Below are 27,269 nucleotides of genomic sequence, written 5' to 3'. Positions count from 1 at the left end.
CCTGGCAAGAGTACACTGCCTCATTTCGCATTGGAGGATATCCCCATCTTCGGATGATAAGGTCTGACTAGAAGAGGGAGTAAAGTGGCAAGACTGAACCACCCAAAACAAAAAATTACGTCACACTTTCCCCATGACAACCCTTGCCCCTCATATCGGTACGAAGACCAGTGCATGAGAGAGAAGACTCACAACTTTTTCCCCCATCATCTCTCTCTCCAGTGCCCTTGCTCGCGCTCCGCGATCGTCGATCGAGCTCGAGATCGCGCAATGCATGCTGGGTAAGGGTGAGCTAGCGGCTAGCAAAGATGGCGGATGGAGACGACAGCTCCGCCGGTGGGAAGCCGAAATCGGCGCTTATGCGCCGCCATGAACAACTTCAACGATGGAAAGACTCGGAATTTGACAGGGAACCAAACGTTAGAAATGCTAATAGGGCTAAAGTGAAATTTGCTAAAGGATGCGTGTTTCTTGCTGCCTGTGCAAGTGAGGATGTCGACGAGGTCGAGTCCCTGTTGAAGAAGGGAGCGGACATAAATTATGCTAATATTGACGGACTGACTGCTCTGCATCAGGTATGTGCATGCACTTGTTTGCCCTTTATGTGGCCCTCACGTCACTCGAAACTGATTGGGCTCATATTACAGCCCCTTAGCCGTCCTGTGAAGTAGGTCCCCTGTTGCATATAAGATGACATTGCTATGATATAAACTTATCATTGACTTTCTAAACACTGCGATTGCTAGTAATGCTACATGCTGTAGTGTTGGGTAGCACAGACATGTCAGTGCAGTTATTGGTAGAACATGGGCTCAGGAGTCATAGTCTCATAAACACTTGTAGCAAAACACCCAAGTCAATGGTTTGACCTGGCCTGCTGACTTCACTGTATTGTATAAATGTATCATTACTAGATTTAATACTACGATATTACAACCCCATTCTTAATGTTTATTCATTTTATCACTATTCAGTTGGCCGGTCAGTATTATGACTTGAAAATAGATATTAGGGGGTACATCCTCTGCCTCTAGTACAAATACTACAATATGTCATTGCATTGCATTGATTAGCATACACGATCATGATACGGCCAAGGGTCTTTCAGTACATTTTTTAGTCTGTAGACCCCCAAAGAGACATTTGTTATGATATGTAAATTACAATTGTAAGGCCCTATTATTGGTTGAAGTGAGTAACTGCAGTGGTCGATAACCAAGATATATGCAAGGGTGCAATTATGTTGGCGTTTTTGCAATTTATAGATCTTTAAAAAAAAATCTCATTGCCACCTCTCCACGAAGCAGCGAGGCGATGATACCTGGAAGTGCGGCCATTGATACATCATACATGTGTACTTTCAAGTTGTATAGTGTATGGTCTCTTTTTTTATTCTGTCTTTCTTTTGTTTGTGTATTTGTGAATGTGGTCTGCTGTTTTTGTCTGTTTTTACTCTACTTCTCAATCAAGCCGCCTTCTTTTTTGTGAAGATACGTTTAAGTCAAACAGTTTCATTGCTTTCTCCTTTTTTTTAGCATTTCATAATTTTGTAAGGATGTCGTGTGATTTAAAAAAAAAAAAAAATGTGTTGAAAGCTATTACACGTAGGTAAATATTTGATGTGCCGATTCACCAGTATTATTCCCAGCAAAATCATTCACAGTCAATATTCTCACAGGACATACATACGTATTAACACAAAAAACACACACATTCAGGCACACAGGTGCAAGACATATGTTTTTTTAATTTATTTTTTGTGATATTCATTCAATTTCAATCAAATTATACCAAATATAGTTCTTCAAACTGCTGGTATTACCATACAAAGTAACAAAGTTCTATCATGTGGATTTGAACATCATGAAGACACATACTGTACAGGTACACCTACACACATGCACACAATGTTTACATACTGTACATACATGTACAATATGCAAAAGAGAGACAGAAAAGGATACAAAGTATTGAAGGCCCCATGTACAATGTACATGTACATATCCTGTTTATTATACTGAGCAAAAGGGGTTCTGAAGCCTCCTGTAGCAGCCTTGTGCAGGCTTTGAGCTCAGAACAGACAGAATTCAGATCCGATCAGGTCAGATTCTGATACCACATACAGAGTAAAAGGGGTGGTTTCAGAGCCTTGTACATTTAACAGCCTTCGAGGCTGCAGTATGAACAGTACTGGCTTTGAGAAGCCACATTTTTGCCAACCCAGAAGTTACTGTGTACAGTAGGTCATTACCAGCTAATGTTTAGACCTGCCTCTGTAACCAACTGTCGCTGATTGTGTAGGTGCCGCACAACTTGTACACTTTCATACTTGCGGTTATGTAAGAAATTCAAAAGCCCACTCCCTGTATCAGGGGGGAACTTGGTTACCATGGGAACAGAGTCAGTTGGGCCTGCTTGGGCGAAACTAGCCCAAGCAGTATAACCTGACAAGAGACCACTTTTTCAGGCTGGATTTTGAACCTTCTCAAGGAGGCTCTAAAACCTGTCTGCAGTATAAACAGGATAATAGAAGCTGGACCGCTTTGTGGCAAGGCGGTAATTACAGAAAAAAGTGTTGCAAAATGCTACCAAACCTTTGCATGCCTAATGCTTTGGTTGCTAACTTTCAAGCAATAATACGTCTGACCATACCCTGTCATCAGTGCACACAGCACAAGTGAATTTGCAACTTACACAGTTCATCATGAGCAGGGAGTTTCTTCAGCTATTGCAAATTTCGTGCCAAAATACATTTCTTATACAAATGTACATACATGTAGGTCAATATACTGTACTATAGATTAAAAAAAGGATCGAGTAGAGACATATTAGATAGAGCTTTACAGTTGTGTACCTAAGATAAAATCTATTATTTTTGATTTTATAAGTAATTTTACCATCCTGCCACAAGCATGTGACTGTATCCATGGCCTTGGATGGCCTTGAGAGGCTGAAAGATGACCTACAAGTAGCCACATACATTGTACACTGTACGTTCAGTAATGCTGGCTCGTTCTATACTCACAACAGTGACAAGCATATGAATGCATGGATTATTGCAGTACATGTATTAAGAAGGAAGAAGGAGAAAGAGAGAGGAAAACAATGTAACAACTGGCAGATGAGTGAAATTGCTGCCAAAGTTGGATTGTAATGACTTTGTAGAAAAGTGGAAACATGAGAATGCCATTCTGTATCATAAAATATCAATGAGAGTCATTTTGAAGTCAATACTTTGTATGACACCTACACTGTAAAACCCTGGATTGCCCATTATCGATTTATTGAGTTCACATGTGTGAATTATGAATCGGGATAGACTTTGTGGGTAGGTTAGCATTATTACAAAAGTTTCAGCCTGTCTTATTGGGAGATATTATGCTGACAAGTCTGGCTTTTTGAACAACATGAGACACAGTGTGAATCCTGAATCCTCTCCATAGAAACTGTTTTGCGACTGAATTTCATTTGCGTATCATGAACACTCATGGCCAGGGTACACCAGCCCTGGCAGGGAGGTGAAAATATACATGTACAAGTGTAATGTGAAATTTCATACAATTACAGTGTACAGGTACATAGGAGTGCTGAACTCTCTGACAGCACATGATATGATCCTTTTTAATTATCTAGTTTCTTGCTCAATCATGTTAATAGAGATAAACTATTGTATGCAGCATGAACATGAAAAAGAAGGGCTTTCTTCAAATTCACTTCACTCACAAAACTTCATGACCCTGCACCATTGCAAGTTAGCGGTTCAAGTGAGGGGATGTTATTGTCAGTATCGACCCTTATACGTGTACAATGCACAGGGCATGTACATGAATTATAACATTTTCTTGTTGGAGAAAACTATGTGGCATTATACTCATTTATTACTGTAATTTTCTTTGTGAACCATCTTACAGTATTCTCATTGCATTTGTTGAACAATTTATACAAAATATAAATGCAACTGTCAACTAATGCAAGAAATTCACATTTTAATAGTTCTCTTTTGTTTTGATTTAAACTTTGATACTTAATTTCATATTGTACAGTGTACATCGTATAGTAATAGTTATGCCCGTGCACAATATTTCTCACTGGCATAAACATTTCCATAAAACACACCACAGCAAACAAGAGTGTACATACATATGTTAATGTTACAAGAGGTATGGCACTTTGCACTCTGAGGTCACCCACACACTGCATGATTGTACATTAGGTCACAATTTTCCCTAATCTGGCGCATCCCTTAGACCCCGTTTACAGTGCGGGGCTGGGCCGAGCCGCGGCCTAGCCCAGCCTCAATTGCGGGGGCCGAGCCCCGCAATTTTGTCCATTTATACTGCCGGGTCCGGCCGCGCTTTTAATTCAAACCTTTCAATACTTTGTCGTAGTGGCACTCTGCTTGTAAACAAACGCAATTTGGCATAATCTGGTTTTCAGACCCTTTGCCAACTGGATTCCGTGGCGATGAAGTCGTCGTTCGGGCAAATGCCTTTGCCGAAGGAAAAATTCTTTGCAGGACAAAACCACCTTTCACTACATGTATACTAGTTTTTGAAATTGAGGGGGTTAATATCCTGAATAACGAAATAGTACGGGCAGAGGTTTTGGAAGCCAGACTAAAATTGACCGCGCATTTGGCCCAGTTTGCGTTTACACTGAGAAAAGGCTGGGCTCAGCCGTGGCCGAGCCACGGCCGAGACCACCTCCAGAGTGTGGCCAAATGCGCGGCCATTTTGGCCCCACATTTGGCCTTTTGCGCATTTACACTGAAATGAAGGCGGGCTCGCCTTATTAAATACTTTGTACACCTGCCATTTTCAGAGAATGATACACACAGTGTCGCAGCACATCAGCATACATAACATTGTACATGGTATTGTACCATTAGGCCTGATGCATACATTTAGAAGCCATGGTAAGATTTGGCTTACAAAGTAGGCTATATAATTTAACTAAATTCATATCTTTCCTTGAGTTGATTCAGCAGAAAGCATTGAACGTGTGCATACAGTATCATTAAAGTGCGCATACACTATACAGACAAAAGTCGCACATGGAATTCATGTATGTTTGTAAGACATAAAAAGACATAATTGATCAGGAGGTCGTAGGTTTGAATCCTGCTAAAGTATATACACCGTGTACAGCATATGCCCATGATTTCTTTTGTTATGGCTACTACTAAAACACTGATAAATTCAGTTCTTATTTCAGTCGATGTTGGGCAATTTGTCAATCAGTTGCAATAAAACTCAACTCAGGAATTTCATAAATTCAAATAAAGACGAAATGTTAACACAAATTTATTAATGTTTAAAAATATAACACTTTTTAATTTTATAAGCTGCCTCATGATTTTAAAACCCCACCTTAACAGACTACGAAACTCGGGGTAGCCTCTGAAGAACGCCCAAAGAATGTTGTTACATTGTATCTGTTAAGACGCAACACAGTGGACTGCCTCCGGGTAGCCTCCTGAGGACCTCAGTGTAGATTTTACCCTAGACCATCCAGGGTAGACTCACGTAACCTCCGGAGGACATCTAAAGCTGTCTGTTAAGACACTCTGGACGTAAAACTTACCTGGAGAAGCCAGATGACGTCACTTTGATGCTACTACTGTAGTACGCACATTGTATGCTCTAGATCAAATGATTAAACTGTCACGGTTTGGTTGACATTAGCAATGCTGCTGATTTATGCTTCATTTACTGATGATTATATTTCATCCTTAGGACATGAGAACAAATGTGTTTACAAGGTAAACCCATGATTTAAAAAAATAGGGAATCAAACATCAGAGTAAAGGCTGATAAGATGGGGTAATAATTCTATCCTCTGGTATGTGTGCCTGAGGATACTGTACTTTGGAGTCAGCAGTGTTACTGACACTGCCATTGTAGTGTCACCTTTGTGTGTGCAATACTGGCCATGTTTTTGGACAGATTTTATTTGAAATTCAGTATGGACTCAATGTATGTTTCAGTAGAAAATCTAGAAAAAAAAGTCCAGAAATATATCTCATGATCTAAACTGACATGACATCTCAACTGACATCTCAACTGCATCTGCTGTCATTTCGTAAAAATTTGCTCCAACATTATACACATTATCAATATGATTTTATATATCCCTCTTCCATTATACCATAGTTCTCATAGCCTTTCACAACAGTTGACCAGGGGGGTGTTGCATAAAGCTGTTCTTAAAAGTTACGAACGACTTAAAAACGACTGGTGATCAGTTCTGATGTGCTATACTTATCACAATTTCAATAATGCAGCACAAGAACTGATCATCAGTCGCTCTTATGTCGTCCATAACTTTAAGGACAGCTTTATGAAACACCTCCAAGGTTCACTTGTGATACTCTGGGAGCTGCATGTATGGTTTAAACCCATTGAGGACAAGTCACAAGTATAATTGGGCAGGTGTTATGGAAAATGTGTGTTGTAGGAAAATCAGCCCGTCCTCCACAAGTTAATGTGACTGCTCAAGAATCTACTCTAGACTTCAAGAGTTCATGGTTCATCTGCTTTTCATAGATTAAGCTATATACCTGTACATGTACAGGAAAATAATGATATTTGACCTTCTTTGACAGACTTTCCAAACATTTCAAAATTAAAAGAAAACAGTGAAGAAAAGCAGGGAACACCTTCAAAATTCCTGTATTGTTTCAAAACATTTTGTAAGGTCTAAAACATACAATTGTAGCACATCGTGTAGTTTACTCCCTCTATCCTTCATTCTTTATTTTCACTTTGACTTGTAGTTTTGATAATTGTAAGTTTGATACCAAAACAGTCTCAACAGTTGCATGTATTCACCTTTGCTTCCATTAAGTCAGTTGCCAACTTATATGTGTTTCATGATTTTTTCATCAAGACATTCTTATATAAAAAAGCAACAATTTTGTGACACATTCACATGGTTCTGAACATTTTACTTCATGTGTCTTGAGATATGATTATATTATGCCCCAGTGGTTTGCATGGTAAAGAAAACTTTTGTCAAGAAGGTGATGACTGGGTAGGACCATATAACTGATTTAAAATCATGCTTCCTAGCCCCACTGCTGAAATGATGGCATTGACGGTATTTTAATAAAATTTTGTGTCAATTATTCTATTACCTCTACTTGTCATGCAAAAACTGGATCATCCTTCTCTTTTATTCTCCCTCAACCCCCTCCTCCCCTACCCCCCCCCCTTTTACACTGGCATGTTGTTGTTGTTTTTTTGGTTGTTGTTTTTTTTTTTTAAAGTTAGTCTGTCATGTGCACATTGACTCCTAATGATCGTAAGATGTTATGATGTGAACCTAATGGGATAAATGAGTAGCTCTTTGTAAAGGTCAAATACTTAAGAATTTATTGACATCATTTAGATAAGTTGATGAATAGAAGCAATTTACATTTTGTAAGGGAGGCTACGTGGTTGACTTTAAACCCTTCATATACATTCAAGAGGCTTGCACTGTATTGCGATCTACTGTATTCGTGAGCAACATTCCCTCAACAAGCTACACTATACAGTAAGTCCAGCCGCCATCACATTCAGAGATGTTTGATATGTCATGCCATATCGAGGGATATTTTCACACAGCAATGGATCTCTCTCAATTTGTAATTTAGCTATAGCTTGAATTGTCAGAAATTACTAGATCCTTTTGACTTTAGAAAACATTGTACACTGTATACTGACTACCGTTTCACAGGTTATGTTGATATTTGGGCACTGAAGACAAACTGCAACAAGCATGATTTCCTACTAAGGGAAAATGTCTGAAACCAAGATTTGAAGCTTTATTATACATGTAGAGCTGTACAGCAAAGTCTGCTTGTCCACCCCATCAGGAGTGCATAAAAGAAAGGCAGTCAGTTTCTTTAATGGTTTACTACCAGTATTATGCCTATAGGCTGGAAGCCTAGGCCATGAAAAATGAAATTTGAATTCATATTTTACTTTGTTGAATTGCCTAAAGAGTTCTTCAAACAGCTGTTATATTCATGACTATTGATGGCCACTGCAAAGTGTATGTCCATCAGTGTGGTATGTGGCATGTCAAAGCTTAGATTGATGAAGTAATCCATCAGAAATAGCTGTTATTAGATAAAGTGCTTCTATATACATAAATATGCATAAACTATAAAGAAGTTTGTAGGCTTCACACTTTTGCACAGCACTGATAACTTACAAAGATACTCCCAAGAACCATGGTCTACAAGTACAAATATGTACACAACTTCTTTGGTTCTGTAGGGTGTGTTGACCTTCTAGGGAAACTACTTGTCTAAATAAACAGTACTAGGTTCTTTTTAGTGGCAGTATGCAAGTGGCAAATATGACTACTTTTGTTGTTTTATTTGCTAGCGAGTTAGGGATTTCTCACAGATTAAGTATTTGCATCTTTGAATGATTGAGCTATTTATGCTGTCCAAGCAGAGGCATGCTTTAATTCCATTGGGATTGCCAACTTATCGATCTGATTATATGAATTGTGTTGTTTAGCTAAAGAATGTTTTGTAGAATTGCAGTCTTTTGAATTGGGATTTCGATAGTATGCAATGCAGATTCACACAAGTAAAACATGATTATTGTCTCTAGTCTAACTGTACTGTAGTTTTTGGTGCATTGCATTGTTGTACAACACAGGCTCTCTTATGGTCCAAGAAGACATGTACATTACTGTAACTAGTTGATTCAACTCTGTAGTATTTTTTAGCTTGAAATGAACATACAGTACATGTAATATCTTTAAGAAAAGCAAGAATATGGGACTGTATAACCCCATAGATCAGTATAAGGAAGTCATTGTGCTTTCGTTAAGCAATATTTTGGTGATTAAAAAGTTGTTACATAGTGGAGAAATCAGATGCCCCCTCAGAACAACATGGATGACAAAATAGTTCTGTATGAGCTGAAATTTTCTCGTACAGCTATTTTCGCGAATTGCTTCTTGGAGGACATTTTCGCATGTTGTTAATTTCGTGGTTGCAAGGGTCTAACTGAACTTAATTATTAACGCGTTGTTATTTTTGCGGTTCAAAGGCAATTCGCGAAATTCACGAAAATTAAACCACCACGAAAATTTCAGCTTGTACTGTATTCATTGTGATAAATTTAATAGATCACAAAGAATCTCACTTCAAATCTTTCACAGAAATTCAAACAAAATGTTAAAGTGTTATTATAAACAGATACAAATGTATGTGCAGAAAATAATGAAAGCTTTTACAGTTTCACATGATCTTGAATACTTAAACAGTAGTATTGGTTTGCAGCCACTTACATCAAAATACCGATGAGGTTTTTTTTATATTACAAAAAAATGCAATCATATTTGTTGTGAATAATTTGTAACTACGGTATATGCCATATACACTGTATTAAGCGAGTTGGGACTTCCCGAGGATTTCGCGAGTGGTTAAATTTGCGATCGTGGAGTCATGTACTGAACCGAAAAATTATATGCGTACCGTACATCACATTCATATCAGGATCAGAGTCAATATTTTCATATGTTATTAATTTTGTTAATAGCATTTGACTCGCAAAATTCATGAAAATAAAAACCTCGCAAAATATTTGAGGTAAACAGTACTTTACCCTCCTTTTAAGTTGTCATTTTGGAGTTATTACATAAAATATTAAAAGAAAATGAGTAATTTGTGAGAGCCTTGTGAGGCAACGACATCACCTTACTGTAAAAGTGGTTTCTTTTGCGTACAGATACATTCGCGGTTTCCATCGGTGCTGACTTTTTCGCGTGTGTTTAAATTCGCGGTCGGCAAAAACTGTGTTATTTTGCAAATGAAAATCCAAACTATAATCCAATTATTCTTTTATTGAAGAGAAATCAGAATTAAATGCAGGCTTACCTGAAATCCCGTCTCTCGATTACTTTATATTAGCTTCTACCTACATTGCGCGGTATCGCTGTGTGTGTGTGTTGACCATCAATACACTCAATGTGCGGAATCTTTGTGTGTGCATATGCGCAATAGCGTTGTAACAAGTGGCGAGTTCAAAACATTTTCTTGCGTGGTTAATTTCGCGCGACTTTTCAAAACATTTTCGTGTGATGTTAAATTCTTGGTTCAACCTCAAAATGCGAAAAGCATGAAAATCAACCACCGCGAAAGAAACCACTTTTACAAAATTTTGCTCTGAAGTATGAAAGCTGATTCAAACATACACTGTAGAGTGGTGTTTTATCATAGCTCAGGTGTTTGATATTGACACAAAGGGCTCCAAGAGGTGGTTATTCTGTTTCAACAGATTTTCATTGTGTGTGCCATTTTCTTTGTTGGGGACAATAATTTTCTTACAGAAAACACCCTTGCAAATATTGATTAAACAAAATATTAAACACATGAACATCAAAATCATATGTAATACTATAAAGAATCAATGTTATAACACTTTACAGTATGGTCATATTATCTTTTATAGATCTATCTATCCATAATTAAGCCTGGATTACAGTTGGCCAGCTTCCCTTTCATGAAGATTTGATATCTGGAGCGAAATTTATATTGCAGTGATTCTGTAATCCAAACTCATCATTGTGTTTCAAATGAGTGCTGAGTTCATTTTTTTCTATTATATAATGTGGGTTAGAAATTTGATTATGTCAAAATTTTTGAACACTGCAAGTTTGCTGCATTGCTTAGTATTGGCAGTTCAAGCCCTGTACTTGTAGGGACAAATAACTAGAGATGGCTACACATATTGTCATGGCTTGAATTACCGGTATCTATCTGCACAGGAGTATGTACTGGAAAGTGGAAACAACTAACAGAGGCAGAGTCATTGCAAGTGTTCAGACACGAAGGAAGAGAAAGATAGATAGGTAGATAGATAGGGAAAAAGAGGACTAGGGAGAGAAGAGGAGGGACTACTGCAAGGCAGTGGAATGCTCAGTATGCAGACGCTCATTACAAAGGTTAGGGAACATCCCACTGATGCAGGCATGTGGTATGCTGGACTGGAGCCTAGTCTCCAGCCTGAGACAGCATTATGATAATTGGATGGCTTTTACAGATGCACAGCACAGAACCCATGGTACAACAGAAAGGCAGCTGACCAGCTTTTAATGGAATAATGCTGCATAGAGTCTCTTGGCCATCCTTTCTTCCTAATGGGCCCTGAAACTTTGAACCTTCAAACAGAGAAGCAGTGATCTCTTGGAACAGCCAAACTCTGTGGGCAAATAATTTTGTTCATATTACTATCATGCATTATCCAGTACTGTACGTGGTATGCAGTCAAATTTCCATGATGCCGAGCAGAGCCGTAAGAGCTTGTAGGAAAGAATAGGCAGGCACCCTGCATGCAAGCTGATACATAAACAAAACAGTAGGACAGTATCAACTCTGCCTTGTACAACCTTTTATCTTGGAACGATGCCTCACTGCTCTCACTCCTTATCTATCGTGGAATGTTCATGCATGGTTTGTGCGTATATGACATGAAAAGGCACACATGCAAACTGTAGCCAACTAGTAAGCATTCAGTCTGATTTTCCTTGGCCATATCATACACAGGGGTGATCCTGAATCATGTTTTCTTTGCTAATGCAACGTGACAAGCTCCTGGGAAAGGCCTTGGGTATACAGTGCTACACAATGACAGAGATGATGCCGAAGAGATAGGCTGTCTAAAGAACATTAGAACATGGAAGTGCTGGATCAGTATAGGCAAAATCATTGGCCAGCGCCTGATATGAAATCCCATATCTTTAGATGGGTGTTATAATGGGTCTTCATTATGTATTTTTCTCACATTACTTTGAGTAACATTGAAAAAGGAACTTACCCTGAGACTACAGGGAACGGTATTGTCTTTGACAAAAGCATAATCTCTGTGAAGATAATGGGAAGGGGTGGTGCAAAGATCAGGAATATCATGACTCTTTTGATTTCAGTATTTTGTGTGTATATTTTAAAGTATTTTTTGTAATCACTTGCTACTGAATATCGTGCAGTAATGAATGGCTGATGTACATTGTACATGTACATGAATTATCACCTCTTCTCGCAGTCTCTTTGAAAGAAGGAAAACTTATGTGTAAATTGCAAAGTGTAGGCTATATCCAGGACATATCTTGTTCTTACAGTATCTTTGAAGATGAAAGTCAAAGCATTCATGCAAATTTGAGGAAGTGTAATATTTGGTTATTTTGCTGTAAAAATAATATGCAATAAAGAGTGCTTTATCACTGTTACATTGCCTATGATACATGTGCTGTGTCTTCACACACATGCATACACACACACACACAAACACATTTGTACACATGGGACACAAAGAAAAAAAATCTGTCTGAACTTTAACCTGCTAAGTTACATATTCTTTGGTCAAGGTTTTACAGTACTGCTTATATGTTTGTGGTTCACAAAGTCTGTCACTGGATAAAAACTGATATCCTTTCATAAACAAACTTTTGTCATCTTGTGTTTTTTAAGGAATATTGTATGTGAGCTTCAATAGCAAATATTAGCAAAGTGGTAAAAATGCAAGAGTAAGGTGAAAATATTGAAGATGATATATATGGGGAACTACATTTTGTATTGCCCTCTATTCCCAACATCTGCATGTGTACATACTGTGAGTCTGTATATTTAGAGGGGGGGGGGGGGGGGGGGAGAAAACTAAATCCAGACAGTTTGCTCGACAGATGAGGTCTAGTGTCGAGGCTGAGTGAGAGTGGGAATTGACCAGTGACATTCCATGTATGTTGCATGGCAGAGGAAGATATCATCTCCTCATCAGCAGGCTGAGGTATCATTTCCTGCATCTGTTCAAGTTCAATTTATTCACCCTTTCCTAACAGTTGACAAGATCCACGCACCTGCCTTGGGATGACGGGCTGAAGAATTGCCTGAAAAGTGGAATGTAGATGTACAAGTGTAGCCCAAGAAGAGGTTTCCACTTGTATGGAGTATAAGTAGTGCGTATCTGCGACAAGCAAACAACGACGACAAACCAGATGTACAAATGTATATGAGTAGAGACTTCCAGTACGCATACATGCATACAGTGAAATCATATACCATTCTGTAAAATTTTGCAAAGTGTATATTATTGATATATTGGGCACTGGTAATTTCCTTGAATTCACTGTAAGCTCACAGGTGGTCCTGTTAGGATATGCGATCTCTTGCTTCAAGTGAATGTTATGTGAGTACATTAAGGCCGCGTTCATGCGAATTTCGTAGCCAGAATCATAAACATGAATCATGATTCAAAACGGCGTTTCAAATCACGGTCGCAGCGGAAGAGCGTTCATGCGGGCTTTCGCAACGCTGATTCTGGCTCAGCTCATCCTTTGCCATTGCGCAGCGCACTGCGCACTTTGACCTTGTCTCTGCAACTCGAGCCAGACCTCCTTTATATTCCAACTGTACAGGCCTTTACGTTTTTATTTCGGTGAATACTTTCCGATAACCTGTGGCATTCAGGCTCTGCCCACAGATCGAGGAGCAGATCGAGGAATAATCCTAATTTTTCGTCTCTCCAATTGTTTCCCTTGGTAGACACAGCACTGCAGCCATTACTTTTATCAACTTAATCGGAGAGTAATTACATGTATCATTATATTAAATAGTTAACGTTAGATACATAGCATAGAATCGGTGTATGGCGTTGATGTAAGCAAACAAGTGCAAGTATGGTACCAAAACACTCGATTCATAAGACGTACACAAGCGCGCGAACAGAACTAGAAGCAGCTGTGGGATACCCAATGAGACACGCATGCGCACAGTGCACAATGATGTCATAGAATCATGATTGAAATCACGGTTGCGTTCATGTGGTTTCTACGATCGTGATTCTTGCAGAATCATGATTCAAAACGCCCTTTTTTCCGCGTTTCAGATCGGCGTTTTGAAACGCGTTTAAATGGAAAAATCGCATGAACGCAACGCAGCGCAACTAAACACGTTTAGCGACTAAACGTGTTTAGAAATGCAATTCTAGTTTCGCATGAATGCAGCTTTAGGTGCACATCCACTGTATATTTCACAGCATTTCAGAATCATTTCTAGTCAATAGCTGCATACAGTATTTGCATTCCTTCTTCTTTCACAATGGAATTAATCTCAAAATATCAACATCACTTTTCATGTCAAATATTCTAAGATTTCTGAAGGTGATGTTGCTTTTATACAAGAGTATTAAACCAGTAGGCACTTGGCAGATGATAGCTTTCCATTCTCTGCTTTGCTATGAATCTTGGCAAGAGAGGACTGCTGAGATATGCAGGCCACCACTCCAATCTTTTGTGGCCCATAGTTCCATAAACTACTTAGTGATTGCCTGATACGGACATCCACGCATATAATGTACAAGTATGTCATCTTTATCCCACATACAGTAGGAAAGGAATTCCTGCTTTCAGCAGTCCCTTCCTTCAAAGCAATGCTCCCTCCCTTTCTAGCTCAGCCCAGATGAAATGATAAACTGCCTAACCCCCAGCAATAGTGTGATACTAGGCCCATTTACACTTGCTTGGAAAAATCGCGATTTTTCTAAAATCGCGACATTTGGGTGTAAGTTGCTAAGCAACTACACCCAAACGCCCTCGAAACATCGCCAGAAAAATCGCCAGCCGGAGTGCGATTTTTTGAAACTTCGCGAAGTTTGAGGCGAAGTTAGCGAGTGTAAACCCAAGCCGCAGAAATATCGCGATTTTTCATCACGTGACTTTCGGTATCGGATTGCACCGGGAGTTTACACGCGCTCCCCTCTTTGGAACGTGTAGAGAGTACGTCGGTCACTGGCCAGAGTACTACACACACGGTATAGACAGCCGTGTACAGGTCTAAACGGCCGATCCTCCGGGCGATCGGCTCGTGGTCTCTCACCTCCCTCTCCCTGATGAAACTAGTACGTGAAAACTACTACATAGCAAACTTGAAGTTCTCCAACCACATATCATCACCCCATGACGAGTTAACAAAATTATGTTCTCCCAGAAAATGCGTTGATTCAGATTGTGGGAGTGCCCGTACTGCTCTCGATATACATTGTTTGTGGAGTACAGGAGTACGTAACAAGTGTGAGTTCTTGCTGTCGCCTGATAAAATACCAGTCCTAACTTCCAAGTCCTACTTCTCACTTTCGTCATATCGGCAAAATTTCATGATCCTCCTGAATGCTGCTGTAGATGAAGTTTTACACACCTACTACGTATGTGATCTAATATAGCAAGCTCTATAGTTTTACCGTAAGTAAACAGTCGCGAGAAGCACAAATTTATGTGTGCATTGTACTGATAAAAAGCCCTGCTCAACATTCCAACCAGCTGGCTGTGATCAAAATACGTGTATACTGTATACTGCACTGCAGTGAAAACGAACAGAATAGCGCGCGCTTCCACTCAGCTGCCGTGTTGAAAAGAGGTAAATTACGCATGCGCACTACCGACCAAAAAATCGCGATGTTTCGTGTGAAGCTCAAACTTCGCATGCTTTTGCGCAAGTGTAAACGGTGGACGAAAATATCGCGATTTTAAAAATCGCGATGTTAGTAAGTGTAAATGCGGCTCATCAGTCAAAGCATCACCAAGGTTTCTGCCGACACTGAGAGCTGATTTGTTGCATTGCGTGAAGATTTTTTTCACAAATGATCACTCTCTTCTCTGTATTCCAGAGGCAATTGCCAGCGACACAGAAGAATCCACAGTAATTCATGAAACAACATTCACTCAGGACATCATGACTCATCTATGATGGCATGGGCTTCCCTGCCTGAATTAACCTTTTATGTGCCAAATTCACGCATTCAGCTCAAACATTGATACGCTGAATTTACATGATTTGTGCAAATGTCACATGCACAGAGTGGTAAATTGAATTTGCAAGTGAGACTCATTTGTGCTGGAAGAGTGATGTGCTGAAGCTATCCCTTTACAAAGCATAACATCCAAACCCACTCAGATATATTGTGTAGAAAAAAAGAGAGTAAATTTTTTAACATGTAAATGTTCATTCTCTTTCCCAATATGAATTCTTTATCCATTTATTTTATTCTCAGACCAATATACACGTAGCATACACAGGCTCACTGTAGCATCTAGAGAGATTATATGAAAGTGACAAATACCACTTGTTATTTTGTAATGTCTTTTTTCAACTTCATTAGTGCTAATCATCATTCTCCTGTAGGGCCTACAGGAGGAGGGGGAATGCTGCCCATAAGCAAGTTGGTGTTGATATTTCTGAAAAATGTGAGCAGTAAATGTATACAGTTCTTTCAAATCATCACTTTCAATGAGAAACAATCCAGCTCATTCATGAAACTTGCGATGTATCTTTTCCCGTTTTCAAGCTAGTGTATGACTATATTTCTCTGTGATTTCCTTCTCAGGCGGTCATTGATGAGAAGATTGAGATGGTAGAATTCCTCGTTGAGAATGGTGCAGATATAGAAGCTCAGGACAATGAAGGCTGGACAGCACTCCATGCTGCTGCTTCTTGCGGATTTGAAGAAATCGCATCGTGAGTATGGCCAAGTGTGGAGTACAATGTCCCGTTTGCATTCAAGTAGCAAGGACTGGATGATCTTGCATCCACTTTCTGTCTTTTCAGAGTTGTTGGGAAGAAATAGAAATGAAATCAATCCAGCCTGAAATCTGATTGTTTACCGTTAAATGAACTATCAACATGCTTCAAAGAATTTAAAGCACTGGTCAAGTGTATCATGTTTTTATTCTATGTATTCATTTGCTTTATTATTCATTGAAAGTCTGAATAATGCAGCAAACAAGGGAGAAATACTACATTGAAAGATTTTATGGACTGGGACATACTTGATTGCCAAGTATTTCAGATTGACTTATTCTTGAATATGTTGATTTTGAATGGTACTTTGATTAGATAAAGTTTGAATTTGTATGTTTGTTGTTTGTAAAGACCCATTTGATACCAGAGGTATTGATCCAACCATGAAAGCCTATTGGCTTTTCCAGCAAAAAAATTCCAGCTCCAGATGCAAATTTCTGTCTTCATCAACAAGGATATGTACATCGGGTGGTAGGGTCATATTTGACTTTTTCGATAGCAACTAGAGATGTCCGTGCGCTTGGAGTTTCCACAATCTGCCTGAAATTTTATAAACCTGCCATATTTGATTGATTTATAGATGTTTTGATTCATATCTTACAAATTGTCCCAAAAGAGAATGCTGCTGGCTATGTGATCATTTAAGTAGTGAGCATTGCATGTAGTCAGTTTTTCAACATGTGTTACAAGAATGGGAAATTCAAGGTTTCAACTATTAAAAAAAAAATCAAATCAGCATTTCAAGCATGCATTTGCACTCCTAATTGTTGATTTTGACAGGGCTCCCCCTGAAAGATAATCAGTATGTCTTTTATTGATGGTATCAATGCATAAAGGGTGAAGTCATGTTTTTCTCTTTCTCTGCTTCCTTCTGTGCATTTTTGTTGAAGTTCGTAATATTTTGCATACATTACTTCAGTTCGACTGATTGCCATCATAAGAAAGATTACATACAGTGCATGGTTCCTGTTGAACTGTTTATTTCATAAAGCTATTTCCCCCCTTCTTTCTGGTTTACTGAGAGGTGCATTGATTGTTTACAAACTTTATTCTGCTGTCATTTCATGCCTCAGAATATACTGATGAGTTCAAGCTGAAAGTTGACTCATTTCTTATTCTTATTCCAGCTGCTGAGTGCTATTCTTAGAAAAGAAAAAAATCTGTACCTAGGTTTAGGTAGATTTGCTGTGGAACATAATGATAGATTAGCCATCCATGTGGACCCTAGTATTAGGTAGTAATAGCTTTGAACAATAGATGTGAGAAGCTTCATTTTAAAATTGCTTTAAGACCAAAATGTTGACGCTAGAGTTCTTACACATTATTGGTGAAGAGAAAATAATATGTCCCTATATCAATGTTCTTTTACATAAGGGCATTAGAAGTCTTCTTCGTGAAGTTTCTGGATTATTGTTTTGTTTTGTTTTCATTTCCCTACGATTAAATCAAATGAAAAGCTATGAAATCAACCAATATGAGCTGAACTCTTGTGGGGCTGTGGGAGGAGTCTCTGGACTTCTTGAACTTTATACCTAAAATTGGGTTCTGTGTGTGGGAAGCATATGTCTTGGAATGAAGTGTCCATGTTTTTAAAGTGTAAGACAGGTAGCACAAGTTTTGAACATGTGGATCAGTGAATTTCCTGAAGAGGGATGTGCTCATTCCCCATTACACTTCTGTTGTGGTTTTTCTGGTCTTCATTGCAAATGAAAGATTGCTTGACCACTGTGATTAGTCGTGTGTACAGACCATATGTTTTTCTGTTTGTATGTGTCATGCGATTTTGTCTGTCACAATTTATGAACAAGACACCGAGGAAAGGGAAAGAAAATTTCTAGGATGAGGAAACTGTATGTCTGTGTACGAGACTACAAATAAGGCCTATAAGGTTTATCAACATGTACCTGAAATAGGACAAGCCTGATATAACTGTCCCTCTCCTTTGTGGCCTCTTTGAAAAGACCCAGATTTAGCTTCTTCCTAATCCCCTCATAATCCTGCAGGAGCCTGTTAGCCCAGCACTGAAGGACAATAGGCAGGAAACTTATTGTGGATCTGGCCCAAGGTGTACAATACACACTCAGAAAAATGTGCTGTGATGTAAAGAAGAGGAAAATGTTTGGGGTAAATTCTATAGAAAGAGAGAGTGGCGTTGAGCTGTCCTTGAGATATATTGACATCACAAACATCGTTCATGATGTTGGTATTGTGTTGTTCACATTTTACTGTCCAGTATTACACTGGATGTGCAGATAAATGATAATCACATACTTGTGTTTCAACATTGATGAATACTGTGGCTGATTAAAAGCTGACCCAAGGTGCAAGAATGTAAACATCTGTATAGATATGGTAGGTAGACATTATAAGCTCAGGAAATATACAGTGTAAATTGTTCTTATGAGTAGGCCTATATTTATTTTTGCCTGATACACAGAACATGATGTGCACCAATATTCAGTCATAAATGTTTGCAATTTAGGGTTGTCAACTGCCAAACACAATCCCAATATCACATGGCACCAGCGTCAGTTGATATACGCGTGTAGTATCATTTACATGTACCATGAAGTAGTAAAGGGCATGTAGTTAGGGCTCACTAGATGAAACACAATTTACAGAATGCGGACTGATGATGACAAAACAACAAAATGGTTTGTCACAAACAAGTAATGATCAAGGTGCTACAAACCCACTCACTCTCTTCTCCAGGGCTATTAAAACTCACTGTCAGGCAAGTAAAATAAATAGCATTCACCTGTTCACTGAGTATAGAGACTTCGCCTGAATACCCCTTCGAGCAAGTGGAAATATATTTTTGTCTACTGTTCTGAATGATGAGAGAGTTGAATAGAAAATACATTGTCTGGGTGTCACTGATACATATCTGCATAGAATACCAGGGCATACTAAGAAAGAGAAACTCAGAGGAGTCTAGCTGTCAAAAACATTTATTATCACCCTTGTTTCAGACCACAGTGAAATCTCTTCTAGGAAAACTTCAGTATGAGCTAAATGATCGCACACCACAGAAGGTCTCCTCATTTGAAATTAAAGTGCCAACGCTGGCTTCAGGCAAGGAGTTGTTGCAGGAGAAGAAAACAACGTATTATTGTGAAGATGAGTCATTCAAAGAATTCTCATGCAATGCAATACATGTAGGTCGTGTACCCCTGTACGTGGTAGGTGAGACTCCGTACCCCCTTGTAGGCTCTGCGATAGTGGCATTGCACTTGATTTAAATGTGCACTGTGGATTGTCACAGGTTCAAGACAAATTTCGTTTTTGTGTTGCGGCGGCATCACTTACGTTCAAAGTCTAGTTGTTGACTCCTATTTTACTGTATCTTTGTAAATAAACCACTCCCACTTTTGTGTTTCGAAGCTAATGATTGTCTATAATATCTTGACAATTCTCATGAGTAAACTCTCTTGTGCGGGTGATGACTGCATTGAAAACAGCAATTTAAGATGAGGAAGCATTTGTTTTGATGAAGTTTTAAACAAATTCAAGCACACACATACAGTGTACTCTACTAGGACCTTGATATGATTTCAAAAATCGAAAGAAGATTTTTGTTCTTCTTAGTTTTTTAGTTTATAACGGCATTCATTTCATTTTAGGACACTGTTTGGAGTGAATGATGGAATCTTGGGATTCAAATATGATTGTCTCCATTGTCAAGTAAAAATGTTATTGATAAAGAAATCAATCTGAAGAAAATTATCTTGGGAGAACACAAACTAGGTCCTTGTTAATGTGAAGCCATATTTTTTATTATTTTCTAAATAATTTTTAATGCACATGAAAGCATTTGTGAATGTTAAGAGTCTATGTTATTTTGATGGTTTTGACAATACACTAAAATGAACTCTGTGCTATCAATCAATAAACATGACCTGATAAATAAAGTATATGATCAGTGTCAGTATTGACTTGCTACAAGTAATCATGTTGCAAACAATTTTGTTTTGTTTTGTTCAGAGTATCAGAATAAGACTGAGACCACTTTATTTTGAATTATGATCTCTCTCTCTCTCTTTAAAAAAATATCCCTGTAGAGACAAGAGGTATTTCACTTCATTAGTCATAAAATTTCTTTTTTTCTCTCTATGAAATATTTCTTCCATAATTCCCCATTACATTTGAATTCTGCTGAGTCTATAGATCGATCATGGATAACTCCCTCTCAGGACAGATACTGTACTACATGTAACAAGGTTACATCTTCTATAGAAGGTGATGCTTAAAGGTTGTATCCCTTGTGCAAAAGTCACAAAATGTTGCATTGACAAAGAATAATGTCTTTCAGCATCATGTATGAAAATCCTACTGTAATATACCTCAGAGTTAAAAATAAAAGATAAAAACTGTACCCCATGTCACTTTAGAATATGCTCCTCTTTTAGTACCAAAAACAACAGTTGGAATTTTTCCAGGGTCCAAGTAAATTCACTGGAAATCTGTAGTATTTATCCCCACTCCATCATAAAGAAGTTTTCAATCCTATTATTCTGAGGAAAGGTCTGATTAACTACTTCTACTATATCAGTGTACATGTACGAGCTTATGAAAGGAACCTAATTTTCAGGGTTGCAAAAGGGACACACAAATTTTAAAGCTTTCTTTGAAATAAGACACCACAAGGCATACTGTAAAATGAGGAATATTCGCATGCATTGTAATTTCGCGAATTTTGTGAGTGCCAAGATTCATGAAATTAAAATGCACGCAAAGGTTCTTGTCTACACTATATATGCTTTGAATGCCAGTGGCAGTTCGTGAAAATTTCATGCTGCAAAAAAGGCCGTCGGCTCCAATTCGCAAAAAATGAATGCTGCGAATATATCATGTTTTACAGTATTACAATGTAGACTTAGGAGGGTACACTGGGTTGATTTGATGGATATTCCTGACACTTTGATTATGTGAACTTACAAAATTACTTTAGAATTAGTGGCCTGTGAAAATTTTATTCAAACTCATGAATATGCTCACAATTATTGATTGTGTGAAACATGTACGATGGCTTATACAATTGTAAAATGTTTATATGAACTATCTGAAGTGGAGTCATGAGAAGTTTCATTTGAAAGTGATGTTCGCGTATAAATGTTTCATGTGATCAAAGAGAAAGTGAAGTTGTAAGACATTTTAGTTGTGATTTTACGACTCTTTGAATATCAACACGTTGATATCACCATTGTATATTAATGTAGGGTAAAGGAAACAGAATCTTGTATTGGCTACTCAATGGTAAAAATTTTCTGAGATGCAGTTGTGGATGCTACCGTACAGTTGAATGAGTGCCATGCAACAGGGCTCAGTATTATGGGTCATCATAGACAAGAAAGTACAGTTGCTGATAATCCACACCAATAATCATGGATTCCATGGCTCTAAAGTGTATTACAACTTTGACATCCTGAAGTAATCTACCAGTATTTGCACATCTCTGAACAGTGGTAAAAATATGAATGTCGATGTAAGCAAGTTAAAAATATTCATGTGATGTCTCCTGTGATATTGATCAAAAAGTGTCAAGATCCACCCTCTGATTTTCTTTTTTTAATGGCAATAATAAAAGTCGAATGATTGAAAGAATTACAGATAGTAGTTTTCCCCAACCTGTTGAGGACGAACTGATTTTTGCTATAACATGCATTTCCCATTAGACACCTGCCCAAGTGTACTAGGGACTAGTCTTCAGTGGGTTAATTAATATGCATTGTACATAGTTCCAGTGCTTCTTTCCTAGCGACTGTATTATAGCATGTCATAGTAATCCCACCAACCTTGTTGACTGGCTATCAGTAGTGATGACCAGCTCTGAAGATTTTATCTTTACAACAGCAGCAGCTATTGTAATAAGTTGGTAATTCTCTATTCTTGAACTCAAAATGAGGTATCATACAGTATAATGTCAAAGCCATGGATCAACCAATGTGTGATGTTTTACATTATCAGTAGCACCTTTTCTGACCCATTCAATCTGAAGGCAGTGTTGATTTTTGCAAGCAGTTATCCTCAAATACTGAATTGTGTAGGACATTAATTTTTTTTTATCAACAAGTACACATTTTCAAATAATTTGGGCATTATATGACAAGTAATTGCAAATTTCAGTACTCATTTTCATGTGTTTGTGTGTCGATGGGCAGTAAAGATGAATTTTGCCAGTTTTAGTATAGGATGTGATTAAACTCAAATTCATCAAATCAGCATCTTTACAATTACATCATTATCAATAATGACTTCATCATTGCAAAATTTTGCTGTCTTTGTTACTTCAATTATCATTCTGTTCAAATGCATATTGACCAATCAGCAGCAAGATTCCATTGGTATTAGAGGGGAAATGAAGGCCTGAATACAGACACGTAGACTGTGAATTTTTCAGGAGAAAATATGCTAGCTAAAATTCCCTGACATTATATGTGAGTCAACCCATCTCCCGTAATCCATGTTGCTTTAGACGTTGCAAAGAGTCATGGGCCTGTATGCATGTCATACCATATTGGGAAGCAATGTGACCTACAAATTGACAACCTTCCATTATTCAAACATAGTAGGCCTATTTGTCTAATGCTACATGTAAGTGATGCCCAGTGCCAAACACAGTGAAAAGTATTGAAACAGAAAGGTGGAAGGTTTGTATTCCTGTAGCCTGCTTTCTTGGGATATGTTCAGTGGCTTTTACTAAAATGTAGAGTGGAAGATGATCATGCTATTTGATGATAGGATTTAAAACAAGCTTCTTCTACCAAGAAGCCGCAGTCTTGGTGTCTTCATGTATGAGGGACCATCCTCCACATGCATGTTGTACTTGTAGTGCACAAGCACTTTTGGTATGCCAAGTATGTGCGTGTTCCCAACACAGCCTAATGCAAGTCAGACACGACTTGCAATGCGCCTTGCCTTCCCCAATGCACTGGCAATGCGTGCAGTGAAGTGCAGATGAAGGCGTGTGTTCAGTCCTTACATGCCTCTGTGTGTGTGTATAGTGTTGTGTGAGTGTGTACAGCCTATGCATGTGTTGAGAGAGCACTGGCGAAGTATGTGTGGTAGTCCTGTAACAAACAAGTGATGAACAGTTAGGGATCAAGAAGTGTGACCAGTTGAATAGTGTGATCTCCGTGCAAACGAAACGTCACATACCAGTAATCGGCAGTATGGGTGGTAAAGGATTGCATAGAATCAGATTCGGGTACAAGTCACAAGTCAGGCAGAGCTCTTAATGCATTAACTTTTTTATGTTGTAACTTGTATACTTTGCCTATTGTACACAAGGATGTCATTACATGGGTACGACCTTTGTGTAAAGCGAATACTACAAATACATTTGTAGTGATTGGAATACAAAGTTGATTTGGTGAATACAAAATGATTAGTATCAGTTTTATACTGAATAATGTATAAATGGTTTCTCAATAGCCATACCACCCACTACCAAGCATAGTTACTGTAGATTGATTGATATGATGGTCAGTGTCAAATGGAAAGCTAGCTTGATACATGAGCATTAAGGTATTCACAATGATTTTTTTTTAAACTGACATACAGTTTGTATGAGAAGATGTCATTGGATTTGATACTGACACACTGCATTTCCATAGAAATCTAGTTTCAGTGATTTTGTAGAAGGAGGGGGGGGGGGGGGGGGCATATAGGGCCTACCCAGTATAAATTCTTTACGACTTTAGTTACCAGTACTGAAAGTGGCACAATGTGAGCAAAATTTCAAATTACTTTGATGCAGTGGGAATGAGGCAAAAGATTTGTAGAAATATTTCATAATTACCCCGGTAAGGGGCATTTGATATAGGGTGCGTACACATTATCCTACTTTAATAATAGTAATAGTAGTAGGCATCTAGGGGGCCTGTATACAATGACTGAATTTATGTTCCATTCTGTATAACAATTAAATGGTATGAAACTTACACTAAAATTCAAACTAGGAATCTTTTTCATACAGTCAAATGTGAGGATTGGGGTTTGATCTGACTTGCTAGTGGAATAATTGTTCAAAAGTTTGTTGATGCAATTCTCAATGCATAGCTACCCCATGATCACAGTTGTCCAGAGATGATGCATTCCACTACATTTGAATGTCATATAGCTAATTAATAATTTGAATAATGAACATGAAATGGCAGGGCTGCCAATACTGGAAACTAGTTGAGAGTGAAACTCCCATAGGCCAATGCTATAATTTAGGAGTCAAAATGAGTGAGATCAATAAAAATGCATGCAAATGAAATAAAGTTTTAGAGTGAGAAAGGACCAAAATGCGTGCATCTCATGCTCAATGCATGAGAGTTGGCAGCCCTGAGATGGTGTAGATACACTCATTGGGAATAACCGCACCAGTGATCAAATGAAATATGAGAGTGACTGTGAGTGAATAGTGTCCATCTAGATGAGAAGAAATTACTAATGACTGTCACCTGTCATCCTGGGTGTGATGAACATAACCTCACTTTTTTCTCTTGAATCAGTGTATAGTTCTACCTAGCTTGTAGCAGTCAGAGGCTTTTAGCATTATATGAGCTGGTAACAGGACTTAGTATGCCTACTTTTTTATGCTGTTAAAAGGGAGGTTAAATGTGTGGAGATAGGCCAACTCTGCAAATCTGCCAGTCTGGTAAAGATGCACAGGTAAAGGTCAGTTATTTTAGGTTATCTAACCAAGGGCAACTATAAACAGAGAGGACAGAGGGAATGTTGAGTTTGATTTCCATGTTGGGAAATGGTTGATACCAAGAGAGAACAGATGTGAAGGGTGGTTGATGAACAGCCCTCTCAGTGTGCAGTGCTGGGGTGTGATCTGTCTGTTATTAATGGAAATGAATCATAGGACTGGTCATTTCTGACAAGTCTAATCCCCTGTATGAAATGCTATATCCTTATCTCTTATCCAGCGATGTAAACAATCCCCTGTGCATGTCCGTAACCCAATACCAGCCATTGGGGTAGAACCCCTCTGGATGCATGTTGCATGTAGGACTGTGTGTAACAAAGTGAGGTACCCGTACAAAGTATGGGATGGAATATAGACGTGCAGTTCACTATGCACTGCATACTGTAGGGGGCTTGGTGCTTTCCTTTTACCAGTATGTATAGGGAGAGTACATTACTGTAAAGCATAATGAACAAAATACAGATTTACCATGAAATCACTAAATGAAATCTCGTAATGAAATACAATGTACATGACTCCTGAGAGAGGTACATTGATTAGTGCATGATGCTTTACCCTGTATCAGCTCTTAAGACAACTAACATACCATAGGGTATTTGAAAGATTTCCACATACTTTTGGTGGACCAAGAAATGACAGCATTTACAGGAAATAAGTATCACCAACTTACAGAGACACCATGACAAAATCTGGATGCACATTAACTCTAGTTACCTTTGTTGAGATATAAGTAGTTCCCTACGATAAATTAATGGAGTCAGAATTGTGTGAATTATTATTACAATTTATGAATATAGTGCCAAGTTGGTGTGACCCTCTCCCGTGTCTATATGATTGATGTGCCATACTGTAGTATATATGCTCAGATATTTGTCTCAAAAGGCAAAATCCCCCTCCCCAATTATCAAGATGTTAAAGCTTTATTTCATGGTACCTGTCAGAAATGAGTCATTCTGCTGGATCATAACATGTGCTATATAAGATACCATTGGTCCCGGTCGAGCGCTGAAAAGTGAACCAAAGCGAACCAATCCAATGCGTGCTGTACCATACCATGCCACATTTGCAGTGTTCGAGCACTCTGTAGAGGAATCATACCTGATGATTTATTTTTGGACTCGAGTCAGAGGGGGTCACACGTTAAGCAAGAGGTAGCCAGCCCCTGGCGCGTTTTACTCTGCTTACAGGTGTCCTGAAAAAAGCGAATCAACACTTTGCATCCTTACGTATGTGCATGTTACGCACATTCTTCTCATGCCAACTTCTGGTACGGTTATGGTACCACTTTTCGAGCACATCGGGAAGTGGTCCACTTTTGGCCCAGTATAGCACAGTACGGTGCACTGTAGGAAGGTCAGAACACTCCCCCTGCATAAGTGCAGTATGGTATGGTACATTTTAGGAGAGTGCTCGAATGCATCCATTGAGACAGGTGCTGTTTCATTCTGTCATTTTTTGGCAGGCATACTCAATACTGGCATTATATTCAGTGACCATGCATGGAAAAACCTATGTTTCCTCTTCCTACCTAATTTGTTGTTGTTTTGGTTTCCTCTCCATTGGAAATAGAATTGGCCCATTCTTTTTTAATTCAAGTTGTTTGTCACTGATTTTCTCTTTGTCAAATGCATACTCTGGTATCTGTATACATATTTAAAATGTTGTTGAGTTAGTATTTAATGGTGTTTTTACATCAGAGTTGTGTATTTCCATGGAAATCAATTTCAGAACATCAGAACATTGTACACAAAATGAAAGAAAGTTGTAGATAACCACGGCTTTGCTCAGCTCTAGAGTACACTGACAGGACATATGCCCCTGCGACAATTGCTTCAGTCTTATTTTTTTTCTTCTTAGGGTTAGGGTTAGGGTTGTGGTTGGATAGGGTTTTAGGTTTTGTTAGATATAAGGATCAGGATGGTTAGGGTTATGTTTGTGGGTAGAATTTATATTTGGCTTAGCATGTTTTCATGGGAGCAATAGTTGCAAGAG

At 38.4% G+C, this 27,269-nt stretch overlaps 1 protein-coding gene across 1 annotated transcript in view; it reads left to right on the top strand.

Moving 5' to 3' along the window:
- The first annotated feature begins 230 nt into the window (after nucleotides 1-230).
- LOC139733801 (protein phosphatase 1 regulatory subunit 12A-like) overlaps nucleotides 231-27,269 on the top strand; it is a 125,362-nt gene continuing 98,323 nt past the window's right edge. The window contains exons 1-2 of the mRNA XM_071644607.1: nucleotides 231-575; nucleotides 16,380-16,510. Of these exons, the coding sequence (XP_071500708.1) occupies nucleotides 309-575; nucleotides 16,380-16,510 (398 nt within the window). The 5' untranslated portion in view covers nucleotides 231-308. The remainder of the gene's footprint in view (nucleotides 576-16,379; nucleotides 16,511-27,269) is intronic.

The sequence above is a fragment of the Diadema antillarum genome, unplaced genomic scaffold (assembly GCF_040938485.1).
Source record: "Diadema antillarum isolate AM-2024a unplaced genomic scaffold, OU_Dant_1.0 seq00000491_RagTag, whole genome shotgun sequence".
Taxonomy (NCBI): Eukaryota; Metazoa; Echinodermata; class Echinoidea; order Diadematoida; family Diadematidae; genus Diadema; species Diadema antillarum.
This window is presented reverse-complemented; position numbering and strand designations above follow the sequence as displayed.